Source organism: Stenella coeruleoalba (assembly GCF_951394435.1).
Source record: "Stenella coeruleoalba genome assembly, chromosome: 5".
Taxonomy (NCBI): domain Eukaryota; kingdom Metazoa; phylum Chordata; class Mammalia; order Artiodactyla; family Delphinidae; genus Stenella; species Stenella coeruleoalba.
In genome coordinates this window covers 47,902,233-47,917,213 of record NC_137150.1, presented here as the reverse complement: position 1 = coordinate 47,917,213, position 14,981 = coordinate 47,902,233, and the positions used below count along the sequence as shown (strand labels likewise).

Below are 14,981 nucleotides of genomic sequence, written 5' to 3'. Positions count from 1 at the left end.
ACTCAGCTGCAAGCCAGGCAAAGACGGACATCTTCGGGGATAGCACAGCTTGAGAGAAAAAAAACATTTTTCTTAAAATTCTTCTCTTCCATAGGTCAGGGTAAGGATTAGGGCAACTGACACTGGAATGGAAGAAAGAGGATAGAAAAATACTTATACTTTGCTGTTCCCTAAAGTACAAACCAGACTATCTTCCTCATTGTGTGTGTATGTAAGTCTAGTCTAACCCATTACGCAAACACAAAAACTGTGAAACTTGGTGTTTTGACCTGTTCCCACGAACTCAGAGCAGTTCACACTCATATTACCCAATTTATTTTCCCAACACTCCTATTAGGCTGATATTGTGAAACTTTCATAGAAAGCGACTCAAAGGTTAAGTGACTTACCCAAAGGCAAACAGGTAGGAGAAGAGATGGGAGCAGAGAAAGGTCTTCCAACTCACTTCTTCCACAAGATTACACGTCTCAAAGCAGTCTGAAATGGTGTTCCTAAAGCCTCAGGAAAGAAGCTGACTGGATTTATTACATAATGTGCTAAATGCTGTCTTGAAAAATTGACTTAATTTAAATTGATAAAATAATAAAAAATTAATTCCTAGCAGTTGAAGTTAATTCCTAAAGCCTTAATTTAGGACCTTAATTCTTTGATCTAAAGTTAGGAAGAATGAGAGATTTGGCTTTTGGGGACAACTTATAATCGAGATCCAAGTTATCTTTTAAAAAATAAAAAAGATTATAGTAATTTTTGTTCAGTGATCTGAAAATGCTTACTGTCTGAACAACCAGGTTGATGTGTTATGTGTTTTTTTATGAATATTTATCTCAGTTTTGTGGATATTTATTTCCTCATCACTTTTTTCTTGAATGTATCTTTTAAGGCATATGCATCATCGTATTAAACATCTATACTTTTGAGGGATAAGGAAGAGAAAAATAATGATATTTTGACTCTTTTTCTCTACCAAATTTTACTACGACATATTTTATTAAAGTTTTTATTTTATCACAGTGTATTCATTTAAACTTGGTATAAATTTGTTTTGTTGTGGTGCTTTAGCCACAAAATAACCACTCAGCATAATGGCTTAGGACTGAAATACATCAAAATAGCCCAACAAGAAATATTTTAAATATGGCAGCCTTAATTGGAGCTTTGGAAATAAATCTTTGAGTATAATAATTTATTCACTAGAGCTGTTGTCTCAACAAAGTATTTCATCTTAGTTTCCAAAGAGCTGCTATCATTACTAAATATATTTAAAGTCGAAACAAAAAAAAAAAGGATCACGTTTATTCTGGGCAAATATACTATAAAATACTCATCTGTTAAGAGAGTCATCTGCATTTTTTAAAAAAGATCAGATAGGCGATTATGTTCGCGTAGTTAATTAATAAAAAGGGAAGTAGGTAATGATTCACTAGGGAAACTTTTCTATCACAGTATCTGTTAGGAGGGATCCCATGCTGGAGGGACAATAACGGGGTGCTAATTCCGAACGCACACAAGGCTGTCCTACAAAGACATCAAGATTTGTAGGAAATCAACCCTCCAGCAGTCCTGGCAAGCCAGACTGACCCCAGCAAATGAAAATAATCAAAAGTAATTAGAAGCGTGCTGGACTACTCCTCGGAGAGCCAGGCGGGAGAGTAAACATGCCTGAATCCTCGAGCCACTGCGAAGGCCCATGTCTGAGCTGTTAGGTGCCCTGACCTTGTCCACATAAAGATGTGATTTATGAAGTGCAGGGCACAGCAGCAGGGCTTCTGTCTTCTCCTGGAGAACCAAATTACTGAGGTGGAGATTAACATGCTTTCAGTCGGGCCCATTTCCAGACCAAGGGAAATTTTTTATTTACGTTTTTTTTTACCTTTAATTTCCTCTTTTCTTTCTTTCTTTCTTTCTTTCTTTTTTTTTTTTAACAGTTCCCCTACCCCCATAGAGTTAAAAAAAAAAAAAAAAAAGACAAAGTCCATCAAAAGAGACCAGAAATATCTCTCCTGAGCAGTGGTAATAATGTACGTTGGTGACCGGACACCCAGAGCACTTTTTGTTTGTAAACTCTTATTGTGCGCGACCGTTTTTTTTGCTGGGTCTACCTACCCAACATGACAGGATTCATCTTTAAGTTTAGGGAGCCAAGCTTGTGGAATACTCCCCTGACTAAAACATATAAATTAAAATTAAACAAAATATTACCTTTGATTCCGTGGCTTCCCAATCTAGTTTATCTTGCCTAAATGTGATTCTTCATTACAAGCCTTACCTATTAAGTAAAAAGATTTGACAGAAGGAATTGTAGGTGGTCAAGAATTTGGAGGGAAGGAAAGAGGAGAGACAAATTGGAGTTTCTGTATTGGGAGAAATATTTATATGCGAATCAGTGGGAAATCTCTTGAGTCCTAAAGATGTACTTATATTTTTTTCTTAGCTTTGTATCAGTTAAGTTAGGTAAGATTTTACAAAATCCGATTCTGATGTGGAAAAGGAAGCATTGATTTTCTTTTTAAACACACATCAATATCCATACATGAAGCTAATTTAATTAGCAAGCAGTTATTCAGCCAAATGTCAATTTCTCAGATTATTTCATGCTTCTTGACGTGAGCTGTGTGCAACAGGATTTAACAGGATCTCTATGAATGAAACTGAACTTGAGAAATGTAAAAATGCACTTGTATGTTCTTGAAAAGCTACAAAAAACAACAAACAAATTAAAAAAACCCCACCAAAAACTCAAAAAAAACCCCAAAACAAAACAGTGTTAAAACAAAAATGTCAGGCTTGGAGCTCAGTGTATATTTAGCGTCCTCAAGAAACCCAAATCTACAGAATTAAGGGAACTCTACTTAGGCTGAGGTTATAAAGTGCCTTCCTCTATAAACTAAAAACATAATGTCAGGGTGAATGGGAACATACTTTATTAACTTTATGGTATTGAAAACTGCTAGCAAGTTGTCTTGTATTTAAATATTGTCCTCTGTAGAGTGTTACAGGGTTGTTTGTCCACAGGAAGCCTATTAAAAGTGGACAGTGCAGTCATTTCATCTGGCTTTGGCTGGACTGCTTTTCTTTCCTTTAATGATGTGCTGGAATGTACCATGCCCATAGGGTCTCCATTAGCAGAACTTTTACTTCTGGGACAACCATGAAGTTTAAGGCTTAAAAGAGGCATCAGCTTACAGTCTTGTGGGAATCACTTGAATACTGGAGTACTAACTTCTTACTGCTTTAACTAATATATTGACTTATTTTAAATAAACAGTTACACAATGAAGGCAGAGCCAGTGGCCTTATTGGAAATCTTTGAGCCCTTTAAAGATTCTGCAATCCACGCAGATGGGGGAGGAAGGAAGGGGCCTGAGGAGGGTTTATGCCCTTTTCAGACCAGGAAGAAAACACATTAACCTCTCCCACCCCAGCCCTGCCATCAGCCAAAGGGGGATCTTTACAGCTCCCAGAAAATCTATCAAGTCACACTCAAACCTCATATTTTCCAATGCCTTTTTCCTGGTAAACAACAATTAACAGAACAGGGCAGAAAAAACAATCATTCCTTCTGGAAACATGTTTTTAAAGTATGATTCTTTTTAAAAAACATTGCCACCAAATCACTCTGTGTTCTGCTTTTCAACTGTACATTTGTTGTTGTACGTTCTCCTGTTCCGTTCCCTTAATACATAGATCATCTGTGCTGATACATGTTTGCAAATTAAAGCTGGTTTGAGATTATAGTAAAACCATTATTTTTAATAGCCCATTTCAAGGGCAGCGCTAAACACTGCAGAACACGCATGTTACTGATTACTGCTGAGCAGACAGCAGCTTTTGCAGACTAATTTGTAACTGGGAACTACTGTAAACAGATTTCACCAGAAATCCCAAGGAATAAAGGGAATTGGTGGTGGTATTTGTCTCCTTGTATTTGTTTATTGTTTTAGAAACCTCCTGATGTTGAGCCAGTTAACCGGGGAGCAAAGCAAGCCCCCCACTGCAAAAACCTTTTCCTCCAGCCCTCCGGCTCCTCTTTCGTGTCACTTTTGATCAGGGGAGGCAGGTTAGGGTCTTGTCCTAAAGGGTTATTATTGAAATAGCCAGAGGCTCCTTTCATGAGAATCAAAGCCCTTCTAGCTACTCTGGGATTACAGGACCCCATTTTTAAACTTCAAGTTGCGTCGTCAGGAAAAAGCGAGGTCCGTGAAGTTATCACAGTAGAGTCAAAGAGGGGAGGGAGCGGGGGTGGGGGAACGAGAGGGAGAGGAGAGAGAGAGAGAAGAAATACTGAGATCTGATGTTTGCCGAGGTCCTTTAGTCTTTCTCACAAGTTATTCAGTGGAGAACCAGACTGAGGATGATGACATTAATAAAATAATAATGATAAGGCTAAATAATCCCCTATCTCTCTAGATCAATCTTCCAAGGACTTAGAAAGAAAGTGTTAACTCTTTTGGCTCTATCTGAGGAAGAGAATTTCATGCGTAGCAATAGCCTTAGCTCAGGTCCGTGTCTGCGGGTCTGTACTGCAGGGTGCACCCATCCGGTCTTGAGGCTCCGGAAGGCGCAGGATGGCGCGGGAGGCGGAGGGCAGAGCTCGGCTGCCGGCACCCGGCGGGCGGCGGCGGGTTCACCTGGGTGGCTGGAGCCGCCAGCGCCGCTACTTAATTCGGGGCGCAACGCCATCTACCGGCCTCCTGACGCACCTGCAAGTGCCCAGACCTTGAAAGTCGCCCCGCCTCCCCCACCCGAACCCAATATAAGGGAAAAAACTCCGAGGCCCTTTCCACGATTCCTAATTTAGCCAGGACCTGCCACTGATTCCATACGAACTTTTGTTTATCCACCGACGTTTCCTCCTTTTCAGAGCAGCTTTGTAAAGGGCAAGGAGGTGGGGGCCAGAGACTAGGGCGGGGAATTGGGGCGTTGAGCTCTCAGACCCCCTGATCAGGCCGCACTGTCTGGAGCAATCGGTTCCCCAGATTACTTGTATTTAACACACAATGCATCATAAAACAAATCCCTCATCCTGACAGGAAGAAAATAGAACAGCTCATAGCTCGAGCCGGTCTAATTTATGGCTAAATTAAAAAAAAAAAAAAGCGTTGGGGGAGCTCCTACAATGGGCAAGTTGAGGAAGGGCAGGAAATCAATGGCAGCAGCAAGCCCGGAGCTGTTAAAGGTTCTCAAGCGCCGAACTCTATGGGAATATCTGGCCGGGTTTTAGGTTATTTACAAAGGATTTTTCCTGTCCTACCTACCATTGCTGTGCGATTTTCCCGCAAACAATGGCCATTATCTGAAATAACAGTTCAATGTCACAGATAACAGGCCACCAAAACGAATTAGTCACCACCTCTTGTCATGTTCTTCCCCCCCATCCCTCCCTTTTGTTACTATTTTTGTTTTTAAATCAGCATTTTGGGGAAATACAGATCTACTAGATTTACACGTCTATTTGCACTTGGAGAAAACAAAAAGGGACTTGTACCGTCTCCGTTTGCAGATGAAGTTTAACATAGACGCGCTTTCCATCCCGTCTCTCTTCACCCCTCCCCCTCAAGTGTCCCTTGATTCGCTTACTTTGCTTAACTTTCCATTGTTGAGCTGAGAAGTTGGATTTTGTCCATTTGTTTTTATGAATGGAGTTTTGTGATAAAAAGCGTTTATTTCCATTTAACCGATGGATATTACTAAAATTTCCAAGCTTGGCTGGAGTAAATCCGTAGACACTTTTATTTTGCCACGCATTCCCTATATTCTTTATTCCAATGTTGTTTCTGGAATGTGTTGATAAAAGCTGACCATATATATTAGAAAATTATTAATCACCATATAGTACTGATTCCCCCAAAACAACACTTAATGATGTTAAAAGTTAAAAAATAATCTGAGGTATCAGTTCCACTTTGGGGCATACATGATGTTTTAGTTAATGTATCAGAGAATATAGCAAAAACTCACCAGACAATCGTCTACCTCTCTAAGCCCCTAATACGCTATTTGGGCAGGTTATATGCAAATAATGTTTCAGATTTTTAAATTCCTTCTTCTAAGAAAAATATGATTTAAAAAGTAGCATGCTCTTCTGCTGACCTAACTATGATAATGGAGGGAAAAATCAAAGTACGAATTTCAATAATAATAATAATAATAAATACTTAACAGAAAACTGGAAATGTCCTTTTCAACTTTTTAGGCTACTGTTTTCGGAGCATTTCTAAAGTAATTATGGTTAGCGTGAGCCAGCGTCTCTTCACCCTAAACCTCCTCCTCGCCCCCTCCAGCGCCTCACCCCCAGCCTCGTGCACACACCCTCACACCCCGAAAGCCCTTCTCCACCCCATTACTCCCATCCCCCAACACACACACACACACACACACACACACACACACACACACACACACACTTGTGCTTTCAGGACACCGAAACAGAGGATATTTCCCTGGGGAAAGAAATCCTGCCTGGCGAGATCTCCCCATTGGTTGTTTACCCAGAGAAATCTACATGTTTAAGGGGGATGGTGCATCCATAATCAGTCTGTCCCTATAGGACTGAGTCTTGGCGACCTTTTTGTGACCTCTCTCGCCAGAGGAGGCTGCTGTCACTTTAAAAATTTACTGAAAGAGGAGCCTGTCTGGCTTCCGATCACTCTGGGCGGCGGGAGATAGCTCCCTTTCTCCCTCGCCCCGGGTTCTTTCTGGATGGCCGAGCAGATCCTCTTTAAAGAGACAGTTCATGAAATAGAAACCCAGCGGCTGAGCTACGAGTTGCGAAAGGGGACGATCCCGTGAGGGTCTAGGACCGGGGAAGGCGCAGCGGAGGATCAGAAAGGGGGCTAGAGCTCCCCTCGCCTCCCCAGGCCCCCCACCTTTTCAAACTCTCCTCCTCCTGCTTGTATCTCCCCCCCCCCCCGCACCACCACCACCACCTTGGAACTGGGAGAGAGAAGTGGAAGAAGTTTTAGTGGGTTTCAGATAACTTTCATTACACATCGGGCTGATAAGAGCAAGAGAAAGTGAGAAAAGAGGGAGGTGATGTGAACCAGAAGGAATAGCTCGGAACTCATTTAGGAAGGGGGAAAAAAGCCAAAACACACCAAACTCGGGTCACCCAGACGAGAGGAGACTTCATTTCTGGTCTTAAAAATACGCTGTTGGCGGACAATAAATCTGAAACGCGTGGTCCTGGCGAGCAGATCCTAGAGACGGACAAAGTTATCAGAGACCATTCGGAAATCGAGACGCGAGGCTTTTTTTTTTTAAAAACATCTCGAAATGTGGCTCGGGATCGTATGAAAGGATTTTCGTGCAGGAAACCTGGGGGCGGCTGATTATTTTATTTTGTTTGTTTTAATTCTTCTGTGATTGCCTTTTATTGCTGAGTTGAGGCCATAGAAATCTTAAGGTAAGAGAACTCACTTTAAAAAAAGAAGTCCTGGCGATGTGCAGTTTGTTACTTGGGACAGTTTCCTGCCTTGGCACCCCTTCTCCGGGGCGCCCCCCGCCCCCCAGCCTTCTTTTCCTACTTGCCCGCAGTCTCGCGGAGCCCTGTGCTTATCTACGTTGCCGGGACTGGCGATTTCCTTGTTCCTCCTGTGCAACGGTGTGGTCTGGACGCGTCTCCGGGGTGGGTCGTCCGGCCTTCGGTGGGTCTCTCTCCCGGCTGTCGGCCTCCTTTCCTCGCGCTCTTCTCCTCCTTCCCCTCCCTCCGTGTGTCTGTCCGTCGGTATCAGGGACTGAGAAGGTGGGGTTGCCAAAATCTGAATTCCTGGCACCGGCCACGCGACTTTGGAGCCGCTTTCGGCCGAGTTCCACCTTGCCAAGTAACAGCTTTGCTGTCCAACATCGTGTGCTGCTTCGCGAGAAAGTCACATTCGGACCCTTTGGCTAGATTGTGGGGATTTTTTTTTTTTTTTCCTTTCGCTGTTGGATTTTTGAAAGGGCCTTTCTCTAAAGTCCACCTAAAGGGAATTTTTTTTTTTAACTATCTTTGGAACTTGACAGCTTTTAAAAACACAGGAGTGTGTTCGATGAAATGACAGAAGATGTGTTGTTACTTTATTTTATTCGAGATTTCCGAGACGATTAAGACATTTGGGAGACAAATGCAGTTGTGTTAGCAAATCAGAAGCGAATAATTCACCCAGGGGGGAAAGGTTTCTGGAGAAAGTTAAGCTTTTGTCTTGGGGCAAGAATACGGAGAGTAAGAAAGTTAATACTTTGGTGAAATATTTGAATAATCATATTACATGTATGTAAAAAGACATTCTTTGGAAATGAACCTGTTTTTAAATTAATTTCACTGTTGACAGTGGCAATGGCAATAATGTTAACACGGAGTAAACTTACACCTAGAATTTTTATGTGCATATGCAGTACTTAACCCTCGCAAAAAGGGAATGCTAGAAAGCTAAGGGGATAAATGATTTTTGACTTTGAAATTAATAAGTTTCCCATGTCTTTCTGCAAATATGAAATGGAATTGGTGTTGCATTTCACTGCCTTCACCCTGTTTCCTTCATTAAATATTTCTCTAGTGTGTTAGTAGAACTACCTTTTTTTTGGGGGGGAGGGGAGCTAGTCAAGAAAACAAACAGCAAATATCAACCAGAAATCAGACAAACTAAAAAATAAAACAACAATCCCAACCTTTTACTGTTTTAAAGTGTGTGTTGCAGATGTTATTTATGTTTCCAGACATGTGAGGAGGGGGGTAATCTCAAGTTGCCATTTAAGCTGCTCAGCATTGAAAGTTGAAGAAAACAACTTAAAGTTTGTAATTTTATAAATGAGAAATTGTTAAAATCTGTTCTTCTCACTAGAGAGGGTATTTAACATAGACTTTTTGTTGGTGGTGGTGCGAAGAGGCCTCCTTGAAAAAGACTTGATTGTGTATGTGTGTGTGTGTGTGTGTGTGTGTGTGTGTGTGTGTGGTGTGTGTCAATTATTATTCCTATCTTATGTTTCAATTTTTCTTTTTAAAATTGTGGGACTACTTATTGCCCTTTAATTGCCTCATGGCCAAAGGCTTATGCATAATGCCTCTTGACTAGAGCCCTCAGAGTCCTGGGCTTCTTCTTGAAGTTTGTGGTGAGTTAATGACTTGGATCTGCAACTGGGTGATTACCTGAATTCTGTGCAAAATTGCTTTTGGTCTATGCACCCGAGTGTTTAGTTTTAACTTTTATAGGTATAGATACAGCAGAGTTCTGGGGGGGGGGCGGGGAGGGGGTTATTTAATTCATCAATTAATGTTCTAGACTATATTGTTTAGTCTTTGATAGGAAACTTCCTCAAGTTTGCGCTAACTGATTGACATTAACATTACCAGACTTTCTAGTTATTTACCATCAGGTGAACAACTATGCAGCTTTTAATATTGATGTATAAAACATTATTGCTACTATTGAATCCGAATAGCCTCCTTTCGGTAGACAAGACCTTAAAAATGGACACTTCCCATCTTAATTTTTGTTTAATAGGTATCCTGAGTAGTGATTAATATTTAGCATAGGCCAAACATAAAATCTCATGAAAAATAACAACACTAACATACACAACCGTATATAATGATGGCAATTTATGTCAATATTCTTACATATTTTTTACTTGTTCACAAGCCAGTTTTGGTATTTTACTTATGAAACATAAAATTGAAATGTGCATTGGCATGTGTTACCTAAAACTTTAGGTTGACATATTTTGCACAAGTGTTTACCAACTATTTATTTTCATTTGTTTTTCTTTAGTTTGGTGGGAAGCATCAGTGAGACAAATCTTATTATCTTCTTCAATTACGGGTGTGATTTGTTTCACGGTAGTGCAATGCAAACTGAAAAGGAATTTGACAATATTTGGATTAAAGTTTTTAAACTGCACTAATTTAAAGTGCAAAAAATGTGAAAGTATACACTTACGAGGGAAGATTATCTGAACCTAAAATATTGACTTGTATAGTTTAGAAATATTATGTTAATATATGCTGTTCAATATTATTTTTCATAAAAATCACATGGGATAAAATTAAGGCAATAGCACTCATTCATTCATAACAAGGAATCGAGCATTTTTAAAACCAACTAATCATTTTTTGTGATAATTTACAATTGCTTTGTTCCTTTAAAGGCAGTACATTGCCACTTCTAAGATAACTTATTATTATTCCTTCTTTATTAATATGCATGCTGTCTGACTTTTTTTCTCTTAAGGATTCAAAGGAGGAAACATACATTTGAATAAAATATTTTCAAGCAATTAACCATTCTAATGAATGAACTGATAATGGAAATTGATTGTTCTCGTCTTCTTCCTTCTAGATCTTAGATGAGTTTTGCAATGTGAAGTTCTGCATAGATGCTAGTCAACCAGATGTAGGAAGCTGGCTCAAGTACATCAGGTTCGCTGGCTGTTATGATCAGCACAACCTCGTTGCATGCCAGATAAATGATCAGGTATGTTGTAAAGATTTTCTTGTCTTTCTTGGAGAGCACTAAAGTATCAGTGAAGCCTGAAGAATAAAAATAACAGTGAGCTTCAGTAGACCCTTGTGGCCTGTTTGTCGATATGGTGAAAGGTAATGCCCAAATATAAGATGCAGTATAAAGTCATTTTCAGTACTTCTTTTTTGGGTAGTTTTTTCATTTTGTGCTAGTAAACTTCATCAATGCTCTAGTTTTCTGGGAATGACTGAATGATTTAAAACCTGAATACTACTTATTAGTAGCTGTTCTTTACCTTTTTTTTCCTTTGCTATCGTAATAAGGAGACATTCATAGAAAGTACTGAACTAATCAAGAACATTGAATTTCTGCAGAAATTGGAAGTGATACACTTGAAATATTATATAGATTTTATTTTAAATAATAGGTAGTGGTATATGTATGATCTGCGTGTGAACTTGTCTGATTATGCATTTGATTTGCCTAATTATAAACGAGAAACCCTTTTAGATTAATCAAATAACAGTTTTTTGTTGTTGTTTATGTGAAATGTTTAAAAGTATCACTGCTGGAAATTGCTTTATGGAGGCTCATGCAGTGAGGTTAACTTTAATAACAATAACTATGAAACAAGATCATGAAAATATCAAGAAACATATTTTGCACCCAATAAAGTGAGGTTATGAATCTTGTAACTTAGTATGACAATACTTAAAACAACAAGAACTTCAACCTGCTAATTTTTGTTTTATAAACATCGTTGAGTTAGAATATAGTTATATTATCATCATTTATTTCTTTTAAACCGATGGTTGTGTAAATCAGATATGTTTCAAAGACCATATTAAAATGGTTGCTTGGCAAATCTACTATGAAAATCACCACCAAGAAAAAGAAAAGTTTAAATTAGATGTTTCCATTTGAAAGTTGGTAAGTAATGCTAGCGTCATATGGTCTAAGACTCTGTTTCAATCATTGTTATGAGATTATTCTTTGGCATTTTACCAGCTACTAGATAATTTTTACTGACTAAACTGTATAAGAGGTAGTAAATTATAAAATTAGGTTTAAATGGGAATCATTTTAAAATCTTCAACATATATCAAAAATAATAAACCAATCAACTGTTTTTTCCCTTTGTTGTAAGAAAACAAGAGACATTATTGACAAAGGAAAACATTATTAAATTAGCTATTGATCGTAAGCAGAAAATACCCCAAGTCCGTCATATGAGTTACTGTCACCATCAACAACAAACATTTCTGAGCACTGACTATATGTAGGTGTGGGAATTACATAGGTGTTGTAAATGAGAGAATTGTGCGTGTGATGCTTCCTAAAAAAGGAACTGGAAGACCTCAAAAGGCAGCTGTAAGATGAAATAATGTAATTATATCATAACAATTATTTGCTATCCATATTTACTGACAACAGGAACTATTTCCTTAGACAGATAAAACTGTTGTAGGATCAGTGAAAAGATGGTTGAAGAATGAGACTTGTGGCCAATACATTTTTTCATTTAATAGTTATGGGTCTCATATTTTTTAATAAATATACTCTTGTCCTTGGGAATTGTGATCTCATTAAAAAAGGAAACTATTTTGATGTTCTTAAGTATGAATTAGATTGCTTATTAGAGTAGGCATTTATCATTTTCACATGGTTACTTTTGAGGTACACATTGTAAAATGCATTGCTTTCGAAAGAAGATATGATGGTTTTGTATCTTAATGAAGAGCATGTTTACATACTTTAACTGAAGAATCAGGGAAAATAGTTAATCAGGAAAACCATAAAAGGCCAATATTAGACATACACTATTATTTCTGTAAGTTCTCATTTTAAACTTATGTATTATGCTGGCAGAACTCAAAGATGGTAAGAGAGTACATATCAAATAACATAGTTGTGAAATTGACATTATATGGTCAAGTAAGTTCACCCATAAACGATGAGAGGAAAGTCAGAGGTAAAAGTCAGATTTGTGTGATAGGCAGATATGCATACAATCACACTCAACCCAGTTGACAAGACAAACGAGAGCAGACATCAAAATCGTGTATGCATGTATTGTAAACACACTCATCTATAAGCATGTATGCATCTTTTCTAAAAGCCAATTAAGACTAGCAATTCCAGGCAGCTTTGAAATGTGAATGTTGGACTAGGTACAATGATAAAAGAGCTGACTAAAGAGATTCTCTGGGTCTATTTTTTCACTCCGTTTTCTGTGAGGAATATAGGAGCTGCCAAATGGTGAATAAGCACAACTCATCTCATAATGAACGCTCCCACTGTGTGACATATTATTTAATATCCAGATATAAAGAGACACCCTGGATCAGGAGTAATTATTAAGCATTAACAACATCAACTCACCTGCACACACAAAAGCAAATTAAGCACGCGACAAAAAACTGTAAAAAGTGTTCCTCTTTGCTCTGATTCTTAGATAGAGCTCAAGTTTATAAAATGAATTTTAAAGAAGTCCTGGGCTTTAAAAATGAAGAATTTCAGGGGAATCTTTCAACTGCAAGCTAGTCATTGTAATAATTAGGGCATCCAACAAAGAAGGGAAAAGATGACCTAAAACAAAAAGGAGGGTATAAATTATAGTTCACTTTTGCAAAGATATGTATTTTTTAAAATTCTAATATTCAAGATCAAGTTTAGTCAATTTGGATCCGTTTTATAATGATGTGAAGGAGTTCTACAAAAGAGAATTAATGTGTCTGCTAAACGTGATAATACAGTTTGATCATAGTGGGACAGTCAAAACACGTTGTCTTGGGTAAAACTTGTATTTGATTTGTTTGGGGTGATGAGGTACTTAGAAACAGCCTAGGTTTAGATTTTCAGGTAAAGCTGATAAAGTGTGCAATCTGTTTTGTATCCTAAAGGCAAAGGCTATTCAATGAACATTTTCCTAATACCTCTCTACAAGCATTTTATCTGAGGGGATTTTTCAGAGTTTAAATCTTCCAATAGATTCTGCAAGTTATTTTATTGCAGATTTCTTTTTTTCAGGCCAGAGTGAGCTTTGTGGCAGCTTTTTTCTTGACAGTGCTGCCTAGAAGACTCGAGTTTATTGTTTTTAGATGTCTTTTTCATTGCATGTTTTCAGAATTATTGCAGTGATGTTTTTGGAGATAGAAATTCTGAAAACACTGGCATACTTGCTAAACCATAATTTCTAAGTAGCTGCAGCTTCTGACTGATATCCTTATCCCCCCCGAAAATATTGTATTAACTACGGTAATTTATCTTTGTAAAAGAAGGCCACGCCAAAGACACTAGTAAATTAAGTCACACTCCAGTCATAAAATAGTAGATCCACTAAAAACACCCAAGGCTCTTTATCCTTGAAGTCCTAATTATGTTTCCCCTTATTCCTTAAAGTTTTTGTACAGTGTTACATAGCTATACTGCTGCGGCACAAGCTTTAGCTGGACATTTTTACTGAGACAGACAATGCGTCAGTATCTTTACATTTTAATGGTCTGAATTATGCCTGGTTGAGGATCCAGAACTGGCACTGGGAGGTAGATCAGAGCAGAAGGAAAAGCAGAGAATTGGATAATGAAAGTTCTTTCCAGAACAGGTCCTCAAGAGGACCGAATATGTAGAGGAAGCATGAAAATGGTTTATTAATTATCCAGAGATTTCATTACATCTGGAAGCACCCATGTGTTTAACGTCAAGTGGGCCAGACACCTAGATGATTTACTGAGTGTTTGTTTTTAAATCTGGATATTTTGATGTCCTTCTCTTCGTTGTCTTGTAGATATCTTACTTTTACACCCATTTTGATGGGTGGAGGGAGCATGTGGCATTAGAGTTGCTCTCACCCTGCTCCCACCTTTCCCTCCATCCTTTGATGAGTTTCCTCAGACCTCCACATTGCTATACCCTTCACCTAGATCAAAGGCAAGTGGACCCACAGACCCCTAGGTACCTCACATCAGGCCAGTTCTTATCTAGGATATGTTCACAAGTTTAGTGTACTTACGAAATAGCTCTCTGGACACAAGTTTTTCTCTAACACTTCTTCATGGTGAGACCATTTTCGTTGTAATCAGACAGGTCACTATAGCCCAATTCGTGTAAGTGAACTTTTTCGACTTACACAAGACCTACCTTTCCACTCATGGTAATGAGAAAGATCTGGGCATGTGATTTGGGGTAACATTTTATAGGTGTGCATCACAGAAAGGAACGCAATTTCATTCAAGCTCTTGGCCTGCCCTAACATGGTCTACAAGTGGAATAAAGTTCTCAGAAACCCAAGACATTATTAATCTTGTCATTTACACAAGGTGATAAGTCCTTTCATTTTTAAACAGGCCCTTGACAGCTGGTATTTAGTAAGTAGACTAAGAGAAGTCTGCTGTTCCCTCTGAAGAAAACAAAATGTGTTGATAAGAGATTATCTAATGCCCGATGTATATTTTGAAGAAATAAGATCTAGAAGAAGGAGTGCCCTTCAGAGAATACAAGGTCAGAATTCACTTAGAGGATTCTGCCAGCTCCCTTGTCGTTGAG

The 14,981-nt window shown here is 38.6% G+C and overlaps 1 protein-coding gene across 8 annotated transcripts in view; it reads left to right on the top strand.

Moving 5' to 3' along the window:
- MECOM (MDS1 and EVI1 complex locus) overlaps positions 1-14,981 on the top strand; it is a 568,251-nt gene that overhangs the window by 497,496 nt on the left and 55,774 nt on the right. For 7 of the 8 annotated variants that reach the window (XM_079921929.1, XM_079921927.1, XM_079921928.1 and 4 more), the window contains exon 3: positions 10,314-10,448. In XM_079921929.1, coding sequence (XP_079778055.1) covers positions 10,314-10,448 — 135 coding nt within the window. Of the gene's footprint in view, positions 1-6,654; positions 7,403-10,313; positions 10,449-14,981 lie in introns of those variants that run through there. The other variant, XM_079921932.1, reaches the window with a different exon arrangement.